General features: G+C 35.1%; 1 protein-coding gene across 6 annotated transcripts in view; it reads left to right on the top strand.

Moving 5' to 3' along the window:
• The window catches only part of Epha5 (EPH receptor A5), a 367,297-nt gene that overhangs the window by 15,747 nt on the left and 327,597 nt on the right, over positions 1-23,953 (top strand). For all 6 annotated transcript variants that reach the window (XM_085836803.1, XM_021161798.3, XM_085836802.1 and 3 more), the window contains exon 2: positions 15,722-15,786. In XM_085836803.1, coding sequence (XP_085692929.1) covers positions 15,722-15,786 — 65 coding nt within the window. The remainder of the gene's footprint in view (positions 1-15,721; positions 15,787-23,953) is intronic.

Genomic DNA, 23,953 nt, shown 5'->3' with positions numbered 1-23,953 from the left:
CCTCTTCTTATTATTTTTATTCTATTTTTATAGAAACTTTCATTAAAAATTATTCACTGTAAAGTTTAGGCATCCAGTTACTTATTGAATCTACATTCAATGTTTGTGTGTGTGTGTGTGTGTGTGTTTTAAATTTCCTTCTCTTTGAATGAATAAGCATCTAAGATTTCTTCTTTGGAGTCTATGGGTTTTGTTTGCAGGCTTGGAAAAGCACTGTTATATAAAAGACAATGTGATAGCATAACAATTTTTAGATTTCTAAATATGCAAATAAATTAAACTTCAATGTATGGTATAGACTACTTTCAACAAAAGTTTTCTCACCCAGAGGGTCTTATCAGAGCCAAACTAAGAACACTGTTAAATATATTATGATTGGATGCCAAAAATCACCTGGTAAATGCATTAAATCATTTCTACTGAAAAATGCATAACCCAAAAATTGATAATGTCAAAATATCTGTACCAATTATTTTACATTTTTAGGAACTTTGCTTTAAAAAGGTGTTCACAAAATAAGATATGTGGATCCTAATTTTGTCAATATCTAATGATATGTATAGAAAGATTAATTGTTGTTTTGGTCAATACCTGCAGTTTATATCACCATCCCAGTTCAATTGAAGAACAGGAAGGTTCATCTTGTCGACCTAAATGATGGCAAACTCCTCAAATTGTCCACTGTTAGCTTAGCATAGACATCTCATAGTAGATGTGTAGGGATGGACTTTTTAGAAGAGTCTTCACTGCTCTTGGGCTCATCTTCATACTGGTGCTTTTAGAAACACCCAAAATTATTTACATTTGTAAAATTTTACTATGGATTCAAATGTGAAAAGTCTATATTAATTTTGGTACATTAGAACTGTCCCTAGAGATGAACTACTTATAAGGAAAATATTTTGTTACTACTCAGTTCAGAGGTATTGGTCATGATTGATTGACCCTATAATTTTGCTTCCATGCTGAAGTAGCACATTATTATGAATGAAGAAGGGAAGAATTAGCCATCCAACTCAAAGAAGTGACTAGAAAAACAAAACAAAACAAAAAAAGTGACTAGAATTCTACAGTATTAGTTACTTTATTGGGTGTTATGACTCAAAGTCTGAGATTAACTGTTAATCAAGAAAATAATTATCTTGAATCACAGTTTGTCACATAAGAGTCCATAGCCAAAAATCAAACACTAAAATGCTGGTACTCAGTTCATTTTCTCTTTTATGTGCAGTCTAGTGCCCCAGCTCATGTGATGATGTCACTGACATTCAGGGTGGGTCCATCTATCTACTGTTATACCCTTCTTGAAACACAGTTATGGAAATAATGGTAGTGAGTTTCCATGGTAATTCTAAATGGAGTTCACAGTGAAGACCCATTACAACTGCCTTAGTTAGGGCATTAAAGCCTTGAAGAGACACAGTGATCATGACAACTCTTTAAAAGGAATACACACTGATCATGACTTGAGCATCTGAGACCTCAAAGACCAATGATGCTCACCTACTCCAACAAGATCAAACCTCTTAATAATGACACCTCCTAAGAGCCTGTGAAGGCCTGTTCCTCTCAAACCACCACATTCCACTCTGTGGTTCCCATATACTTGTAGTCATACCACAATGCAAAATGCGTTTAGTCCAACTTCAAAATTCCCTATAATCTCCAACAGTCTGAGAATTGTTTAAAAGTCTAAAGTTCAAAGCATTCTCTGAAATGCATGCAATCTTTTAACTGTAATTCCCTGTAAAATCAAATTGAGAAAGCACATCACATGCTTCCAGCATATAATGGCACACATATTACAATTCTGAAAGGGAGCATAGTAAGGAAATACTGGACAAAAACAAGCTCACATCCATCTTGGCAAACTCCAAACTCTGCATTTCCATGTATAATGAATGACAAAGCACCCTTCAGATTTCCAACTCTTTTTGTCTTTGTTGACTACAATGTACTTCTTTCTGTTGGGCTATTTCTAATCCCTGTTAGCAGCTTTTTTATTGACAGGTATCACATGACACTGGCATCTCCAACATCTTGAGATCTCTAAGTTAATTCAAACTTCCCCTTCACAGTATCACACAATGGCTTCTCTGGGCCTCCTTATGCCTTCCCTCCGTAGCTTCCCTAGCTCTGGAGAGAGACTCCATAACCCCTTTTCTTGTATCCTTAACTCCAAACTCAGAACCACAGGGCTGAATATGCCAAGTTCTGCTTTTTGATGTAGTTGCAACTTGACCCCTACATTCAATTACATCTTAACCCACTTTCTGTTTTCAGTGGTTTCCTTCACTGCTTAAGATTTTCTCTCCTGAAACTCAATCTGTAGACCAGGTTGGCCTCAAACTTAGAGATGAAGCTTCTTTCTATTCATCCAGAGTTCTGAGATTAAAGGTACCACATCTGTTCTAAGCTTTTCCTTAATTCCCTTTCATGAATTGGAAGCTTAGATGGGTGGAATCTTGCCCTGAGGTCACCACCAGTTTAACATCAGGATTTTATTTAATCTGTTTATCTCTTTGAACACGGGACTTAGCTCTATTCCACTTCAGTGTTCCCATTTCTCCTCAAAATGTCCATTTTGTAGATTTACTTGTACAATCTTCTCCATTTCATTATAGATCACCATAAACATGGCCACTAATAACCACATGACACAACCCACACTAGGGTATTCTAAAATCTGTTATGCAAAGGCAATTAATCCAAAACTCTTCAATTTAGCTTCAGGCAGACATTTTCGACCAGGGCAGAAAGCAGACTCATTCTTCACCAAAATGTCTTAATAGTTTCTAGGCCACATACTAATATTCTTCTCTGAAACCTCTTTAGCTAAACCTCCACCCTCAGTACCACTGTCTTCTATGTTCTTACTAGGATGGACCTTTAAACCCTACTTAAAATACGCAAAGTATACATTACACAAAACAAAAGCAGAGTCAGAACTAGCACAGTAATAAGCCATTCCTAGTACAACTTCTGTGTTAGTTAAAGTTTAATGCTCTGAGGAGACACCATGACCAGAGCAACTCTTATAAGGAAGAACAATTCATTGGGGCTGTCTTACAGTTCAGAGGTTTAGTCCATTATTTTCATTGCTGGAAGCATTTTAATATGCAAACAGACATGGTACTAGAAAGGAGCTGAGGTTTCTATATTCAGATCATCAGGCAGCAGGAAGCAACTTCAACACTGATAGTGGCTTAAGCACCTGAGACCCCAAAGTCACTCACAGTGACAAACTTCTTCCAACACACTTCCTAATAGTGCCACTCTCTAAGGGTCTATGAGGACCATTTTTATTCAAACTACCACAACAACCTTTCTCCTTTTGAACAAACTCATGATGACCAGCATAATTCCCATTTATTTCCAACTCTTCTTTCTACTGCTTTCCAATTTTGATAGGCTATAAGACTTAAATATGTATATATTACAAGACATTTTAAATATAAATTATAGGAAGGGATAGACAGCAAGAGAGAAGGAGGGAGAGAGAGAGAATACGGGGAGCAGCATATATGAGCATTGCTCGGTATAAATGTTTTATTATTGATTTCTTACTAAACAGTATGAAAATACTTTAAAGATAAATAGGATATACTATTATGAAACATCAATGTTAACATAAGAGAATAGTACAGAAGAAAATGAATATTCTAATTAAAGCAAGAGATGTAGTCAATAAAATAAATCTTGGTTTCCAGATTGATATTCAAAATATAATTTTCATATTTTTATTATCTTTAAAAAATAATATTAAATGTATTTGAAGTGAATTTATGTTATAAGTTGCAAATATTGTCAAGGACACATGGGGCGGGCTACTGATGGATCCAGAACTCCACATGTTACATCCACACACATGACTTTCATTCACACTGACACACATATACACATGTTTAACAATAAAACATAAAAGGAAATAAAAACTAAGCCAAATAAACACTAAACACACAAACTATTCCTCAATTTTTCCTCAATTCAGGTGCTTTGAATATAATAGATATCTAAATTGGATATTTAGGAAAGAACTTTTGTTGTTACTTTCTTGCTTACTCTTCTATTTTATGCAACTTAAAACTTTACTAGCTGTCAACAATTTTGTAGGAAATTGTAATTCTCTAGCATGGGGAATTACAGTGTGCTCTGCTTAAATGAATACATTTGAAATTTTCAGCTTGTTAAAAATGTATGCATCTTGTTTATGTAGGTTCATGAACATTTGTGTGGGTACATGTATGTGTACATACATGGAGTGCAGAGAACAACCTATGTAGCATTCCTGGGAAGGCTGTATACCTCCTTTGGAACAAGGCCTCTCATTGCTCTGAAGCATGCTTTTCAGGCTGGACTGGTTGACTATGTCCCATTGATTTATTTTTCCCCTCCTTCCCCAGCACTTGGTACAAGTCATTATGACTGATAGTTTTGTTAGGGTTGTATGGATTGAACTCAGGTCTTCATACTTGCAAGTAGGTAGGTTCCTAATTAACTCCCTCCACCCAGATGCTCATTTTCATCTTGCATACACTATGTTAAGGATATTATTATAAATGCTGGTCTCTGTAACATACTATTTATAACTCAATAAACGTATCAACAAAATGTATTAATATAGGAAATAATTATTTAGAGGTTTGAACCTTTGTATTCAGCAAGTTAGACACTGGGTCAGATTCAATGGAGAAGTAAGAAGATAAAGCCTTTGATTAGATAACTCGGATTTAGATTACAGCTGTGTGCTTATATTAGTTTTGGGACCTTGGGCCATTGGCCTGTTTAACTTTTCTCAGCTTCAATTTCCTTATCTGTAAAATGAGAAACATAACATACCAAAAGATCAGTGTTAAGATTGAGTGATAAAAATGTGAGTACAGACACATATAATTTTATTAGTTTCAATCGCTGGCTTTACAGACATGAGAATTGAGTCTTTGAAACAAACAAACAAAAAAAATCTCCTCCTCAAGGTTATATGACAACATAACCAATATTATAAGAATAATGAACATTAACTGTTTCACGAATCATTTTTCAATTTAAATGTGAATAAACATATTTATTTTTGCAAGTGCTACAGACTTGTAAAATTTTGTATTTGAAAGGAATACCTTCATATAATATCTTTACCCACATTCTTGTAGAACCAAGCATTTTATTGGGAAGCATATTCTGTGATAGAGAGACTTCTTAACCTCTTATGTCATGCAAGCCTGACATTTCTCTCTAAGATGAAAACAGAATAAGGGATTTCACATGTTTAGTCACCATAGCTGACAAGGTAGTCACTGAGACCATATGGTGCTGCTCTTTTCTTGCAACATGTCCTGTGAAGGTAGCAGATTGCTCATTACTCATAATCTAGCTGTCAGTGGATCTCTGTGTTAGTTTTGCTTAAACACTTTGTACAGACAGACTCACCAGTAGATGTGGACTGTGAATCATTCTCTTCCTTTCCATCTCACTGAGTTGACACTTTCAGACTTCATTATTAATTCATAATCATTAGAATGCATTTCTGACTAAAACTCATTCCGTCATAGGTGTCAGGGTTTGTGTGTGTGTGTGTGTGTGTGTGTGTGTGTGTGTGTGTGTATTATTTGCTCAATAAATTTGAAAATCAGCAAGAATATTTCCTTTATTAAGATAAACATATTATCTCAAAAGCAATAAAAAATAAAAAACAAGGGACTGATGAGATAGCTCAGTTGGTAACAACGTACTACTCTTTCAAAAGACCTGAATTTGGTTCCCAGCACCCATGTTGTCAACAGTTATATGCTTGAGTATATGGATTACATATATTACAATCAAAAGAAAACCAAGTTATTTTTAATTAAATAATGAGTTAAATTTTGAATGAGGTTTTTATAGTCCTATCATTAACCTTGCTATATAATGGTTGAAATGTTATTTTAGAAAACAAAAAAATCTTCAAAGATGAATATGTGGGCGTCAGGTGGCTCAGGAGTTAAAGTAGTAAGAATTCATTCTGTGAACAGAATTTTGGAGGAATCAAAAAAACAAGGCAAGAAAACTAGATTGTAGAAGCAAAGAGGAACTTGCCTTCAAGCTCTGACAACTGGAAGTTCTAGCAGTTGAAATACCCTCTTTTGTCTGTAACAACTCTTTATTATGTTATTGACTAGGGTTAAGCAATAAAATTGATTTTCCTAGTATAAAAGCAAGTCCTAAGAGAAAGGTATTTCAAGTTTAAATGGATTAGCATTGTTATGATAGAATTTGGATCTGGCGCTCTGTTTCTTTGTCCTGCCGACCTCATTCCACAGACTCTACTTTCCCACTGCTTGACTCATGGTCTTCAGGTATCTGGTCCAAGATATAAATGGCCAATCCAGGACAGCTAGAAGTGGTATTTGGTCTCATTGCTTTGACACTTAAAAATAGTTTCAAAAATTCCCTTTCCTTGCAGAATCCCTTCACGTATCATTGAACAGAACTGATTTAAAAGTAGGACCCAGTAATGGAACTGAAATTAGTTCTGATTCCTATAGGATTTAGCAACAGTGTCAAACAAACCAGAGCCTGCCCTCAAAGAGTGATCAAGAACATGTGCGGAATACTTGCTGTTTGTTCAGTCACTCAGTGTGGTGGTAAAGGTAAAGAAAAAGAAGGATAATTTGGTTTCTTAGTTCTATTGACCAATTTAGGGAAAACGAGAGGCAAATGGTTTGTGTAGTTGTTTTGTTCAATTTTGGTAGAATATTGGGTATTATATACTGTGGGGTAGACATATACTGGGTGTAGTGCTGGAACTGACAAAAGGGTTGAGCATTTTGTAATAAGATTGATAATGAAATCACAGATATAACATTCACTGGAAGAAAATTCCAGACTTAATTTGAATATATTTACTAACAATGCTTCGTAGACCAAGGGTGCACAATACAGGAACCAGAAATAAATGAACACAGTTATATAAATATAATTTTGATAAATTTATCAATAACATAGGAAGAGAACAATCTATTCAGTAGATGGTGCTGGGAAAAATGGGTATTCATCTACAGCAGAAATTAGGCTCAAATGCAAAAAATGAAAGGTCTAAGCAGATCTATAACCTTAATTTGAAATGTAAAATGCTGAAACTTCTGAATACAAGCATTGGGAGCATGGCTCAGAGCATAGTCACAGTCAAATATTTTAAGTAGAAAAAGAGTGTCACAGGCTACAGTCCCAAGCATTGCTAAATGGGAGATTACATGAAATCAAAACAAGAGGATTTATCCACAGAGTGAATGAACAATGTTTAGAATGAGAGAAAAACTCAGTTATCTCCCACTCTTTTATTCACAAATAAAATGTGTAAATAACTGCAAACATTTAAACACCAAAAATTCTCTTGTCAACCAATAAATGGGCCAATAAGCTGAATAGATCATCTTCAGAAAAATAACTACAGTTATCCAATAAATAAAATAAATAAGTAGATAGACAGGTAGATGGATAGATAGATAGATAGATAGATAGATAGATAGATAGATAGATAGATAGATAGATAAAATGATGGATAGATGAATAAATATTTCTAAAAGCATTAAACATCCATAGTCATCTAGTCAATAAACACTAAATTAATTTATAGTTTAGTCTTATCTTAGTTAGAATGACAAGCAAAGTTAGGAAGGATTATGGAATAGAAAAATTAGTCACTATTAATAATTAATTAATTTGTGCAAACAAATGTATCTGAACTGGAAATTGGTGTGGATGTTCTTCTCAAATATACAGCAACTAATAATAACTAAAAAGGAGATCTCATATATGATACTCCTCTGTCACTCCTGCACATATACCCAAATGACTCTATGCTCTATCACAGATATATTTGCACATCCATGCTTATTGCTGTTCATTCTCACTAGAGAGGAATGGCATCATCCTAGTTGTTCACTAAAATAGACTGTGACCATGAAAATATGATACACACAATTTGTGATACTGTACTATAATATAATATAAGTGGATCATATTAGAAATACTCTAATGATTGAGTTAAGCTGGTGTCTGAAAAAAAATACTTCTTGTTCTACTGTATTAGTAGATCCAACTTCTAATTTTTGTGTACATAGAAATATGGCAATAGATTCTTAAATTAGAAGGTGTGCAGAGTAAGGGGGAAAGGAGCTTTAATGAAGGCAGGTGTGCAAGGTAATAGAACATTTAGTAAAAAACTGGAAAGGGAAATAAATCCTAGGTAGGGCAAAGTTAAAAGTAGCTGTAAAAAACACAGTGACCAGAAAGAGAATCATTTGTTCTGAAAGTGGTATCAACTAAAACTAAATATATATTTTCATGATGGAAAGAAATCTACTATTTTGTGTGCTAACTAAATATATATATATATAAATGAATTTAGGAATATTTTTAAATAGTACAACAAGAGTACTAACTACTCAAATAGAAGATTGTTGGGTGATGCTGACACTTGAAACTACTATTTGGTTAGAATGGGCTTAATTATTTGTTGGTAGTTGTCTTCAGGTAGTGGCAGTAGGACAGATGTGTCTAGGTTTAGGTGGAATTCCAGGAACAACTATTAGTGCTTACTATCTATCTCTAAGACCTCATGTACTGTCACATGTTCTTTTACTCCTTGTTTCCATGATGCATTCTGATCAGAACATTGGTGTTCTCATTGAACATTTTGAAGAATTTCTAAGATGAGTATATAAAAGAGTATATATTCCTCAAACTATTGCATAAAATAAAAACTGAAGGAACACTACCTAACTTGTTCTATGAAGCCACAATTACTCTGATACCTAAGCCACGTTAGGACCCAACCAAAAAAGAAAACTTCAGACAAATCTCAATTATGAATATTGATGCAAAAATACTCAATATGTAAGTTATATAATTGCATAGCTCTCCCATGATTCAGTAAGTACATTGTTTGCTTATTTTATTTTTATATTGATGAGAAGCTTATAATTAGAAGAAATAAACTCTCTTGCATTTATTATCCATGAGATTTTTGTATTGCTTTGGGTTTCTGTCTTTAAGCCAAATATATCAGAAATCTATGTAATATTCCTCAACCTGTAGCGTAACTTTTTACCCAGTTTACAAATGTAATTTTCCAAAGAGAAATATGTGTTTCTTAACTCTTTACTCGTGATTGGTAGCTGCTCATTGTCCCCTGAAGCAGTTGACAAACTATAAAGTCAAGCCTTGAAACCAGAAATCGTATCTGTGCTGACTGGATTCATGGAGAGAGGGCTGGACAGCTGTGTCTTTGTGGTTTGCTCCCACAAATTATTTTAAAAAATTGACATTTTTTAAAAAAACCTTCATGTATCAATAGAGATCTATCTGGTAGTATAAATGTTTGCTAATTTGAGCATCATGAGAGGAAACTAATAGTAGCAGAGTACGAATATACCTTCTTACACTGGATTCCCTTGTTGTCCTCAAGGATTATATATATTTTTTCACCATATGTGGATGGTGACAATATCAAAGATCCTTCCTTGGTCATTCAGTCATATTAAATGACTGAAAATATATTTATTCCTGTGTGCTTTTTCCCTCAATAGTGCAGTGCATTTTTTGTGGTCTTAATGTCTCATCTTAGCAAGATATTGAAGAAAATGAAGTAGCACCAAAAAGTACTTAACAAGTTATAGATGTTTGAAAGTTATAACCAAAAAGACTGTATTTGTTTTTATTTAATATTAATATTTATCTCTAGTTGCTAGCATGTATGCAGTTGAGAACTTAGTCTCTTAATGTATTCATCATCTCTTCATTAATTTTTGTTCTTGCATCTGTTAATCCCATCAAAAATAAATTTATGATTCTCTTTTTTTTATTTGAATTATTTATTTACAAACTTTTATAGTTACGTAAATCATGGAGATTATTTGAAAGAATTATTTCAACATTAAAACATATTTATTATATTTTAGATTTCTGATCGAACTTATTTTTTGGCCAATACTTATATGATATTTTCTGATTAAATTTTTTCCAGATAGACTGCTCAGCATTTATGAGAGTACATGCTAGTTTTGCAGAAGGCCCAAGTTCAATTCTCTGCACCCATGTCAATGATGCCCTCTTTTGGCCTCCATTAGCACTATACTCACATGTCTCACACACATTCACACACAAACACACACACACACATATACACACACACTCACACAAACACACAAATGGAAATAATAATCTTTTTGAAAAGACTTTAAAATTTACTGTATTAGTGAGTTCTTTTCCTTTTATATATTGACTAGGAATTTGCACTAGATTATATACCCATTGATCCCTGTAGGCTTATTTCTCCTGAAGGAATTATTACCTTATTTCTGATCAGCTAACCAATCAGCCCATCTTCCTCATGATTATATGATTAATAGTTGATTGATAAAATGACCTTGAAGGCTTTTTATCAGTTCCATTGTGTGGCTTCATTTTAAAACATAAATAACAAAATAAAAACATTTTCCACAAAATATCAGATATTTAATTAATGCTTTCCAGAGTAACTGTGGTATCAAACATTTCCTCTAATTATATTCATTAGTGGCTTCTCTTGGACAAGTTTTAATTAAGTTGTACAATGAAGATCAATACTCATTGCGTATTCATTGTAATTTACAACACTCATATATACTGTTCAGAACAATTTAATTACTGTAATTGTAGCAAAAAAGACATGTAGAAATTGCAATCTATTACTGCCAATCCACTCTTTAATAAATTTGTTAAAGTTGTTGGGAAATTATCTTCTCAAATTCACATTTGTATGTACCCTGTCTACCTCTCAGTTATTTTTTAATACTGATTTATAAAATATTTCCATATATATATATTTATATATGGAAATAGAGACATTATTGGCACTACTGAGAGTGTTTTTCCTATATTCCATCATAAATATTGAGAAATAACTAAGTATAAATAAATATCCATAATTGCACCAATTTGGTGAAAAATAGTCTAAGGGAATTACATGGGTAGATTATTCTATTTTATTTCTGTAAATTAGACTCCTATTGCTTTAACTTTATATTTTTACATAAGGATTTACTTTTATTATATAAGGAAAGATTCCAAATATAGTAACTTCTGTTAAAGGATATTCTCCCAGTAGCATATTGTAAAAATAAGTGTAAAGAAGAATAGTTATAGTAATATCAGTACATAAATGTCAGAGCATCTCCACCTTGGAACAAGTAAAACATTGACGAGATAATTATTTCATGGAGTTCTTTGTTATGTACAGGGGAATGGTTAGCCATATGCTTGGCTTTTTTTCAACCACAATAGGAAAAAGAAAAAAGGAAAAGAAAGAAAGAAAAGAAGAGAAAAGAAAAGACTAGACATGTATAAACATCATTAGAGATAGTAGATGAGAACTACTGTTGAATGGTGATTGAGACACACCCTCTGGTTCAATTCCTTGACAAGATGATTTATTCGTAAGGCACATAGCTGTTGAATATTTGACCCTAGAAAGGCTTGTAGGCTTGTCTTGGTTGCTGTGGTTTTGTTTTCGTGGTTTAATTTAATGTTTATTAGCATGTGTGTATGTGTGTGCTCAAGTATATACACATGAGTACTGGTGTCTGCAAAGGCCAGAAGAAAGTGCCATATGAAGTTAAAGGTTTATATGATCTCCCTGATATTTTAGATGGAAAGAGAGTTCATGTGTTCTGCAAGAACAGAAAATAAAAAATCCTAATTATTGAGCTACCTCTCTAGCCCCAGGGATTGTGTTCTAATAAGGGGGTAAAAGAAGCCAGTGTGGACTAAAGTGATGAGAACTAAGTGATATCAGTACACTGAGTAGTAACACTGCTCTTGGATAAATGAAGGGGAGGATCAGGGCCAAATGATATTACTTTATAAAATATCAAATAAATATGAATAATTGGTAATTATCAGAAATGTGATAATTACTTAATATATCCAAACATCTTATTTAATAATTGAAGAGAAAAGTATATTACACATACTTAGCAGAATAATTTGATTACAGCTTACATTACATTACACATTCCACCTGAAAGAGTCAAGGCAGTAACCTGGAGATGGGAAGTGACATAGCAGCCATGGAGTCATGCTGCTTACAGGCTTGCCTTTCTATACCTTTTACTTTACATATTAACTGAAACTGTTTTCTTCTAGCTGTCTGAAGACTTGATCAAGGTCTCAAGAATTTATTGTGCATTCTGTACATAAATAGAAATATAATTTTATATCCTTTTTCTCTATTTCAAATTATCTAACTGTACATGTAAATATCTTATTTGCATTGTGAGTTTTATGGAATCACTTGTTTTTAGAAGAAATTAATTTTCAGATGCTTGTAGAAAGTGAGATGTATGCATTTCCCATCAATTTCAACATCTGTTATTCTAATGACAAAATTTTTATATAATCACATTAAGTAAAATTATAGGCTACAAATTATTGATGTCAACTGCATTTACAGTCTCACGTTTTTGTATTATATTCAGATATCAATGGCTACCCTTCCCAAATTGTATTAACATCTAAGCTAGTGTCCTGAAACCATTAATTCACTTTTATATACATTTTGAGCCCCAAACAGCAATGTAGATTAATGTGCACTAAAGTTAATTCAAGGGGCAGGAAACAAAGTTTGAAGGCATTGGAGTTCTGTAGTTAGTAATAAATATTTAGAGTTACAAGTGAGGCAGAGGCCAGGCTAACAGGCTGCTATGAATTTCTAGTGTTCCTAAGCACATCGGTCTTGATCAGAGGTTGAAGGTCCTCTGACTGTAGCATACTTACAACTTTAGTTTGAGGGTATGAGCCAGTTTATCTTAACTACACAGGCATACTGCTGCTCAATATCTAACACGATCCAAAGGAGTCATTAAAATGAATAAACATAACAATTTAAGTGTTCACTCCCCTGGCATTTAGTCATGTCTAGACAGAACCTAGTGTCCCAGATACAGTAAAAGGAGGACAAGGACATTTATGTTTAATGTAACCTTATTCCCATGGAGACCAGAAAAGCCAATAACAGAATAAAATGGAGAGCTTAGTTCTTACTGAAAAGGTAGGTGCAGTGTCATGTCTGACAGGACTTATGTGATTGGGTTGACAGTACAATTGTGCTTTCTTTCTTTTTTCATAATTTGTTCTTTCTTCTTTTTTTAATTTTTAAAAAACTTTTATTCTTTAGTCATTTTTTATAATCAAGTCTTTATCCCCTCCTGGTCTGCCCTCTGACTGTTCCTCATCCCATATCTCCTCTCCGGGTCTCCAAGAGGATGTTTGCACCCCACCCCATCCCACCAAACCTCCCCATTCCCTGGGGCCTCATGTCTCTTGAGGGTTAGGTGCATCTTCTCTCACTGAGGCCAGAGCAGGCAGTCCTTTGTTGCTTATGTGTCATAGGCCTCATATCAGATGGTATATGCTGCCTGGTTGATGGCTCAGTGTCTCAGAGATCCTGGCAGTCCAGGTTAGTTGAGAATGATGGTCTTCCTATGGGGTCTCCCTCCTCCTCAACTTCTTCCAGCTTTTCCCTAATGCAATCACATCGATGGGTTGGGTGTAACTATCTGCATCTGACTCTTTCAACTACTTGTTGGGCCTCTCGGAGGGCAGTCATGCTAGGCTCCTGTTTGTAAGCACACTATAGCATCAGTAATAGTGTCAGGCCTGGGGTCCTCCCCTTGAGCTGGATCCCAATTTGGGCCGGTCCCTGGACCTCCTTTCCCTTTTAACTATGGCTTTTTAGTAAAGGCATCATAACTGTAAGGGACTGACAGTTTTCCAATGTGAGGCCAATATGATTATAGTGCTTTAAAGAATATAAAGAAATACTTTCTTGAAGTGACTTGAATCTTTTGTTTACAGAACTACTAAAATAGACGAAAACAGTTCTACTCAGGAAAAACTGTGCATAAGTGAAAGTTAGCATGTTCTGTAATGCCTACAACTTTTAAATTGATTTATAGGATACATATCTTCACGTGTATATTTTCTCAGGGGAATTCACGAAATGTGAAATAGATTTTAGGAAATAACCATAGTTGCAGTTTCAGCTATGATCCTATGTCATAGTGATTTTCTCTTACTCTCTCAGTATAGTATGATACATTTCCTTGTCTATGAACTCTTGTTCATTTTATATTTCAGACTTAGATTTTCAGATAGACTAACCCTTTTAAAACTGATAAAATTCCAAAATATTGGCCTTGAATGTGATATGGTTAGCTTCCAGAAATACTGCATGTGGCTTCTCTCTATTCTATAAGCTAATCTCAATCAAGCAGTTCAGTTACATTGTGGGCTAGAATACTTCAGGAAAAAACCAAAACCAAAACCAAAACCAAAAACAGATGTAAAAGGGTAGAAAGATAATTTTCTTTGTTCCATACCGAAAGCATTTAACTAAACTGTATTCTTTAAATTAATTTTATTTCCCAAAGACAGAATGTAAGCATATTGCATATATTTGTATATGGGTCAGTATGAGTATTTATATCTACATAGAAGACATCTGAAGGTACTCGGGATTTTTTTTTGTTTGTTTGGTTTTTTGTTTTGTTTTGTTTTTTTCGAGACAGGGTTTCTCTATGCAGCCCTGGCTGTCCTGGAACTCACTCTGTAGACCAGGCTGGCCTTGAACTCAGAAATCTGACTGCCTCTGCCTCCCAAGTGCTGGGATCAAAGGCTTGTGCCACCATGCCCAGCCGGGATTCTCTTACCTACAGTAACAAACAAGCCTGTGAATTGCTCAATTCTTCATCCTGAGTAAAATTATATTAATTTGTTTCTCACTTAAATTTTCACTTGTACTGAAGATTTTGATGATGATCATGAAAATATTAAATATACTTGCAAAATGTTTACTGTTATTTAATGTAATTATTTGCCGATTCTTACCAGGCTTTGAGATAAAAATAAAACATGCTTAGCTATAATTTTTAAGGCTGCAAATTAATGCCAAACTCTAAGTAATTGTTTTGTTTGTGTGTTTGTTTTAAAGACTTATTTTTTCCACCTTTATTGCTGGGCTTTTACAGGTCCCACTTGAGGTTTAATAATGAAGATATGGAGACATCTCTGTGGTTTAAAGCCTAACTGGCCTTTTGCTGGAGCAATGTCTTAGCTAACTGCTAACTTAGCCCAGCTTCTCTGCCACTGAGTAGCTCCCTGCCCTACACCCCTGCCCTATGTTCTTGTCTATGTTCTGTTAGCTTGCTCCTGTCTCTGCCAGGTTGTTCTGCAGGTTCTCCAACTCAAGCCACAGTTACCAGCTCTTTATTATGCAAAAAGCCACACTCTTTACTCAACCAATTGGCTTTGGGGGCTAGCAGCTGGCATATCTGTATTTGGGCAGATAAAGTAGTGACAAACATTTACACATCCTCCTATCCCTGATCTGCTCAATTAACAGTTGAGAACACAGGGACACACTTTTTCAAGGCCAGTAAATACAATGTTTGTGGGTGATCCCAACACATCTTATGTGAATTTTTACTTTTATTTGGTAAAAATAACATTTAGGTTTATACATATTTTAAATTTTTTTTATAATTTGCCATTCATTTACTATAAACCAACTGTCCTTTTCATTATGATAATACTTTGGTCATAATAAAATCATAATCTAATATTGGTAATATAAGCAGTATGTATCTCAGCGGGGGTGCAGTAGGTATATACTCAGTTTGGTGTTTTGTTTTATTCTTTTTTTCAGTGAATTTATTGGATTCGCGCACTGTCATGGGGGACCTTGGATGGATTGCTTTTCCAAAGAATGGGGTAAGTTCTTTGGAAAGTTTCCATAAAATACACCGTTCATCCTTCAAAAGTAACATTTGATTGAAATTTAATTGGACATTTTTGTCAAGAAGAGGGTGGTATATATCTGTAAAGTGGATTGGGGGTATTTCAAATGAATGTTGACAGGAAATTAACCAAAAGGGAAGGGTTTTCAGTGACTAAGTATGAAACACATTGCTTTCCCCTTGGTATTTCTCTATACACACACACACACACACACACACACACACACAAGAAAACCTTTTAGCACCTAGGAAATGTGGTGCTTTGCCACAATTACACTTACATTACTTAGGAAATGTAATTGAAATCTGAGTGCAATATTACTGTATGTGAGATCAAATCATTTTTTATTCCACTGGAAAACAATTGAAACTGTTACAAGATTTCAGTTAAGTTCCCTGAGAGCCAAAAGCTTTTCATCAGTTCTACTACCATTCAAATGTTTTGTACTAAGTTTTGAATTTTCTTCACTGAAAACTTTTCGGGCAAAAAATGTTACAACATTTTTATGATTAATATTTTATTAAATTATTTTATTGATATATTAAGGCAAAACATTTGAGATGATAATTAGATATCATATTAAGGCTATATATAAAATGTATATATACTTATATATTATATATTATACATAAATGTATATATAAAAATGTATGTGTATTACAGAATTTACAAATTTAGAAAGGATTACGGCATTATCTTTCTAATTCAGTTCACACGTATGTATCAGAAAATGAAAGACCAAATTAAATATTCTTCTATAATGTCATCATGTTATTCTGAAAAACTGTTTCATAATTTTATAACAAAATAATTTTAATTTTGTAAAAATTTTATTAACCTATAATATGAAGAGTTTAATATTTTAAAAATTTTAAGCTAAAGTTAAAGTGTATTGCCTTGACAAGAAACCCAAAGGTTTTTTTGTTGTTGTTGTTTGTTTGTTTGTTTGTTTTTTGAGACAGGGTTTCTCTGTATAGCCCTGGCTGTCCTGGAACTCACCTTGTAGACCAGGCTGGCCTCGAACTCAGAAATCCACCTGCCTCTGCCTCCCAAGTGCTGGGGTTAAAGGCGCGCGCCACCATGCCTGGCTCGAAACTCAAAGTTTTAAATTATTTGTTTGAATATTATACTTATGGTTTTAAATCTATAAATCTATTTTATTTTAAAATGCATGTAAGCAACTAATTTATCACGTCATAAATACAAAATATATGAGATGGGAACAATTTAGGCAAGAGAATATTATAAAAGCCTCAAGCTAACATAATTATCCCAAATATTACAATCATTATTTTTCAATTAATGAGAAAACCAGTTGAATGAATTTGTCCTTGTGCTGGTTATTGTTGATCATCCTGATACCAGCTAGAGGCATTTGGAATTTGAGTGCAGCACTGAGGACCAGCCTCAATTAGATTGGCCTGTGCGCATGAGTGTGGGGTATTTTCCTGATGAGTTATTTAGGAGGGCCCAGTCTACGCTAGGCTGTGCCACCTGTGCGCAGGTAGTCTTAGACTGTGTAAAAAAGCAAGAGTAGCAATCCATGCAGAGTAGCCCTGTAAGAACCCCTTCCTCCATGGTCTCTGACTCTGTTCTTATTTACGTTCCTGCCCTGACTTCCCTCCAGGACTGATATCAGCCAATCTCAGTACAATGAACTCTTTGCTTCCTCCCGTTTTTTAGGTGTTTATTTCAACAATACGAAGCAAACTAAGACAGCTCTTCTCTAAGAAAGTTAGTTTTAAGAAAGGCAAATAGGTATAGCTGTCTCTTGTGAGACTATGCCGGGGCCTAGCAAACACAGAAGTGGATGCTCACAGTCAGCTAGTGGATGGATCACAGGGCTCCCAATGGAGAAGCTAGAGAAAGTACCAAGGAGTTAAAGGGATTTGCAACCCTATAGGGGGAACAACATTATGAACTAACCAGTACCCCGGAGCTCTTGACTCTAGCTGCATATGTATCAAAAGATGGCCTAGTCGGCCATCACTGGAAAGAGAGGCCCATTGGACACACAAACTTTATATGCCCCAGTACAGGGGAACACCAGGGCCAAAAAAAAAAAAAAAAAAAAATGAGAATGGGTGGGTAGGGAAATGGGGGAGAGGGGGGAGGGTATGGGGGACTTTTGGGATAGCATTGGAAATGTAATTGAGGAAAATACGTAATAAAATATATTTTTAAAAAGAGAAAGGTAAAGAAAGGCAAATAGGTCATATTAATCTTTAAAATTTCCAATAATGTGCTAGTATCCTTATGTCATCTTCCTTTCAGACAATTCAGCACCTTCAAATTACTTTGGTATTTCAAATTATATTTGCACTTATAGATACACTATAAAAAGTAATATTGGTAAGATGTTAGAACCCAAAAGTAAAAATTTGTAAGAAAGATAAAATGACTGTCAATGTAAGGGAATCTATTGTGTTATTTCTACTTTCTTACATTCCAGATTGATATTTTTTTCTTTTCAGGTTTTACAACTGTTCTGTCTCCCTGTCTCTCTGTCTCTCTCTCTTGCTCTCTCTCTCTCTCCCTCTCTCTCTCTGTTTGTGTATGTGTGTTATACTTTGGAATTTTATTCATAGCCAAAATTTTTATTTAATAAGTATATTTTGTGTTGTTTCTAAAAGTCTGATGGAAATGCAGTTTAAAGTTAATACTTTTAGAGCTCTCAGAAAATGTTATTCTCTTTAAATTCAGTTTGACCTTTTACAGGTTCCAGTTGAGAATTTACTAAAACAGAATGTTGAAAGAATATACTCAAGTTAAAATCAGTATGAATCTTTGGGAGGCATTGCTTAATTTCTTGTCCCAATTCTTTATAAGAAACAGAGGTCTTCGGGTAGTACTATGTCCAATTATTTGAGGAACTGCCAGACTGATTTCCAGAGTGGTTGTAAAAGCTTGCAATCCCACCAGCAATGGAGGAGTGTTCCTCTTTCTCCACATCCTCGCCAGCATCTGCTGTCACCTGAGTTTTTGATCTTAGCCATTCTGACTGGTGTGAGGTGGAATCTCAGGGTTGTTTTGTTTTGCATTTCCCTGATGATTAAGGATGTTGAACATTTTTCAGGTAGTTCTTGGCCATTCTTGTTTCCTCAGTTGAGAATTCTTTGTTTAGCTCTGTACCCCATTTTTTCTTTTTCCATTTTTTATTAGATAATTTCTTCATTTATATTTCAAATGCTATCCCGAAAGTCCCCTATACCCTCCGTCCAGCCTGCTCCCCAACCCACCCACTCCTGCTTCCTGGCCCTGGCATTCCCCTCTACTGGGGCATATAATCTTCCCAAGACCCGGGCCTCTCCTCCTGTTGATGGATGATCAGGCCATCCTCTGCTACATATGCAACTAGAGACACAGTTCTGTGGGGGGACTGGTTAGTTCATATTGCTGTTCCTCCATAGGGTTGCAGACCCCTTCAGAACCTTGGGTACTTTCTCTAGCTTCTTCATTAGGAACCCTGTGTTCCATCCCATAGATTACTGTGAGCATCCACTCTGTATTTGCCAGGCACTGGCATAGCCTCACAAGAGATAGTTATATCAGGGTCCTGTCAGCAAAATCTTGCTGGCATATGCAATACTCTCTGGGTTTGGTGGTTGTATATTCTGTACCCCATTAATAGGGTTATTCAGATCTCTGAATTATAACTTCTTGAGTTTTTTGTATATATTAGATATTAGCCCTCTATAAGATGTAGGGTTGGTAAAGATGTTTTACCAATCTGTTGTTGGCCATTTTGTGCTATTGACAGTGTCCTTTGCCTTATAGAAGCTTAGCAAATTTATGAGGTCCCATTTATTGATTGTTGGTGGGACTACAAGCTAGTAAAACCACTTTGGAAATCAGTGTGGCTGTTCCTCAGAAAATTGGACATAGTTCTACCTGAGGATCCAGCTATTCCACTCCTGAGCATATACCCAAAAGATGCTCAAACATATAACAAGGAAACATGCTCCACTATGTTCATAGCATCCTTATTTATAATAACCAGGAGCTGGAAAGAACTCAGATGTCCTCCAAAAGAAAAAGAATTGGATAAAGAAAATGTGGTACATTCACACAATGAAGTACTACTCAACTATTAAAAGAAATGAATTTATGAAATTATTAGACAAATGGAAGGAAGTAGAAAATATCACCCTGAGTGAGGTAACCCAGTCAAAAAAGAACCGGTATGTACTCACTGAATAAGTGGATATTAACCCAAAAGCTCAAAATACCTAAGATACAATTCACAGAACGCATGAAGCTCAAGAAGAAGGAAGACCAATGTATGAATGCATCTGTCTTTCTTAGAAGGGAAAACAAAATACTCAAAAGGGAGGAAATACCAAATTGTGGAACAGAGCCTGAAGAAAAGGCCATCCAGAGACTACCCCACCTGGGGATCCATCCCAAATATGGACACCAAACCCAAACACTATTGCAGATGCAAAGAAGGGCTGAAGGGAACTTGATATAGCTATCTCCTGAAAGGCTCTGCCAGAGCCTGACAAATACAGAGGTGGATTATTGCAGCCAACCATTAGACTGAGCACAGGGTCCCCAGTGGAGTTAGAAAAAGGACTGAAGGAGATGGAGGGGTTTGCCATCCATAGGAAGAAAAACAATACCAACCAATCAGAGACCCCAGAGTTCCCAGGAACTAAACCACCAACCAAACAGTACACATGGACGGGACTCATGGCTCCAGCTGCATATGTAGCAGAGGATGGCCTTGTCAGGCATCAATGAGAGGAGAGGCCCTTGGTCCTGGGAAGACTAAATGCCCCAGTATAGGGAATACCATGGCAAGGAGGCAGGAGTGGGTGGGTTGGGGAGCACCCTCATAGAAGCATGTGGAGCAAGGATGGGATAGGGTTTTTGCAGAGAGGAAACCGGGTAAGGGGTAACACATGAAATGTAAATAAATAAAATATCCAATAAAAAAGAAAACAAAGTTCTATGTAGAAGGGCAAAGCTCATAACAGCATTCCAACAGTATCGTGTTACTTTGTTATTTTGGTTACAATTATTAGAATAATACTAGTTTTCTTTCTAAATTTTAAAATAATACTCATTCTTTTCAACCTGATTGTAAGTTTTTATGCATCATGATTTCTTTGATACAGCTATTCTGCATACTATGTATTCTGAAGCCCGAAAGATAATTCAGAAAAAATTAGTGAAACTTTTCGTTTTATGAGTGGAAGAAATGTGTGTAGAATCTTTTTTTTCCAATTTTTTATTAGATATTTTCTTCATTTACATTTCAAAAGCTATCTTGATTAGCATTTTTGTTAGAAGCCATTCATATACAAAATAATAGGAACTGGTATTATTATTGTAAAGGAGATCAGTGTTCAAACTTAAATGAATATAGGAAGAAATGTACATTTGCCAAGTATGTAGGCATGCTTCATTAAGGCCTGAGAATAATTTGTTTCACCTGTAAGTGGCCTTAATGTTCTATCAAAAGGAAAAACAAAGGCAATTGCTTAGATAAATGTTGAGTGAATTTGTCAACAGGCATAGACAGTCACTTGGTGGAAATGAGAATACTTAATGTTTGAAGAGGATTTATTTTTTTCTTTTAAATCTGTCAGGTAATATCTGATATTTAGCTAAACAATCACATGGATGGACACACAGAAAAATATAGCATGTTTTCAGAATTACTTTAGAATGTCGATTACCCAAATAAACCTCAAATCCTATAGTGTGGGAACAATTAAAATTTCCAAAAACCAACAGAGCACCAAGATGAGAAATATCAATATGTAAGACTAAATTCATCATAAAAATTACACTGAGAATTCTCGGGAGTTGGTTTACTAGGTGAAGACTTTAATAAGCAATGTGAACCATATAAAAGAGACTGAAAAATGTAAGACTATTAAGACTAAGAAACTATAAGAAGTATACCTCACCCTAATGAAGGAGCTAGAGAAAGTACCCAAGGAGCTAAAGGGATCTGCAACCCTATAGGAGGAACAACAATATGAACTAACCAGTAAACCCCAGAGCTGTATCTCTAGTTGCATATGTAGCAGAGGATGGCCTAGTTGGTCAAAATGCCAATAGAAATTGGCCATCCTGTAAAGAAACAGATAATAGAGATAAAGTAAAACCTGAAATAAAGAATTCACTGCAAATGACAAACCCCAGATCTGGTCTGGTAGAAGGAGGGATCAAACGTGAGAATGAAGAATAGGACTTATCCTGCCTGAGAAAGTGAAGGGGACAATGAGAAAGGACACAAGAGGCCTAAAGGTATCGGAATGATATGTGAAGATTAATGAACCAGCATGATCTCATTTTTGAAATAAAACTACACACATATTCATCAACAGACATTAGTAAAATCAACTCAAAGAGATCCACAAACTCGATTGAATTGTCAAAACTGAATAGAGAAAGAACATTGTAAAAGCGTCATTTGAGAAACATCTCACTGAGTAAAAGAAATATTCAGAACTTTAAAAAGTTTATTATTCATTAAAAGCCATCACGGCAGAGTTAATCATCCCTAGCATATTTAAGTGGCACAGATAGAAAACAAGACTTTTCAAGCAAAATATATATCCCCAGAAATAGTAAATTTAGCTTTAAAGTGAATCAGCACTTTCTCTGATTAAATAAACCTTGAAAGAATATAAATATCAGAAACATTTTTTCTACTGGAAATATCTAACACAAATAGGTTATAAAAATGTAGAGCACTATGTCTTAGAGAGAACTGTTATACTGTTATCTCTCAAACATCGTCCTTTATCCTCCTTATTTTACTTTGATAGGCACATAAATATGATAAATTATATATTTTCCTTAACTGCACAAATGTATTTAAGGAACAATATTTGATTTCATAATGGCTCACATATTCCTGTGGTTTCATACAATACAGTCATACTTCACTAGATGACAAAGATACAGTGTAAGGCACATTGTCCACAATTATGTCATGGTGAATGCATTTTAGTGAGTACTTACTGAGATGGACCTGGATTGCGTGATACTGGGCAAGTCAATCTATGGATCATCGTCATATTCGCTGGCCTTCATTGACCAAATACTGGTTGTGTGCCTCATGACTATATTCCAGTATAAGCACATAATTATTGTGGAACCTAGAGGAGTTCATAGGGGTGCATGTGCTTAAAATTATTGATTTGCATATATGATATTTTATATGGGCTCGGGAGATTCTCAGCCATCAAAGTGCTTCCTATTCAATTATGAGTACTTGAGGTTAGATCCAACTACTCATAAAACAACAAAAGAAAGCAAAACAAAATTAGGAACAGATTCTGAGAAGCTCCCTTCTGCAGCAGAGGGGAACTAATGCAGAAACCCACAACTAGAAAATGTGCAGAGACTGAGCGACAGTGGAACAGTCAACCCTGAAGGTGATGTCTCCATCAAATCCCTCCTTTCAGGGATCATGTAACTGTGCAAAAAATGAGGAAGAAAGACTGTAAGAGCCATTGGGAGTGGAAGACACAGAGCAAACAAGCCTTCTAAGCACAAGAGAACCGATACATATATGAACTCACAAACACTTTGCCAGCATGCCCAGAGCCTGCAAGGTCTAAGCTAGATGAGATCATCGTGCTGAGGTCAGAAGTGGGCAAAATCCTCTATTTTTAATGAGAAGCTATTTCATATATCCCCATGTGGATAGACATATAGACATATAGGTATGATAATATAGATGTGATAATATGGATATGTTCAGTGCCCACACAGCACACATACATTGATTATCAGTGCTTCAAAGTTGGAACATCTTATATAAAACATGAATGTGTATGCTCTGTTGATTCACATGTTTCAGAAAGGTAAAGCTAGAGTTGTGCCATGCCCTCAACAGGTGCAAGCATAATAAAGATGACAGTTTCTCAGACTTTTGGGCTAATATCCACTTATCAGTGAGTACCACGTTTGTTCCTTTGTGACTGAATCATCTCACTCAGGATGATATTCTCAAGTTCCATCCATTTGCAGGTGAATTTCATGAAGTTGTTGTTTTTAATGGCTGAGTAGTATTCTATTGTGTAAATATACCACATTTTCTTTATCCCATCCCTCTCTTGAGGGACATCTGGTAGTTTCCAGCTTCTGGTTATTATAAATATCACTGCTATGGACA

This window comes from Mus caroli, unplaced genomic scaffold (assembly GCF_978045245.1).
Source record: "Mus caroli unplaced genomic scaffold, Mus_caroli_1 scaffold_4, whole genome shotgun sequence".
NCBI lineage: Eukaryota > Metazoa > Chordata > Mammalia > Rodentia > Muridae > Mus > Mus caroli.
The sequence above is the reverse complement of the archived record's forward strand: the minus strand, read 5'-3'. Positions and strand labels throughout refer to the sequence as shown.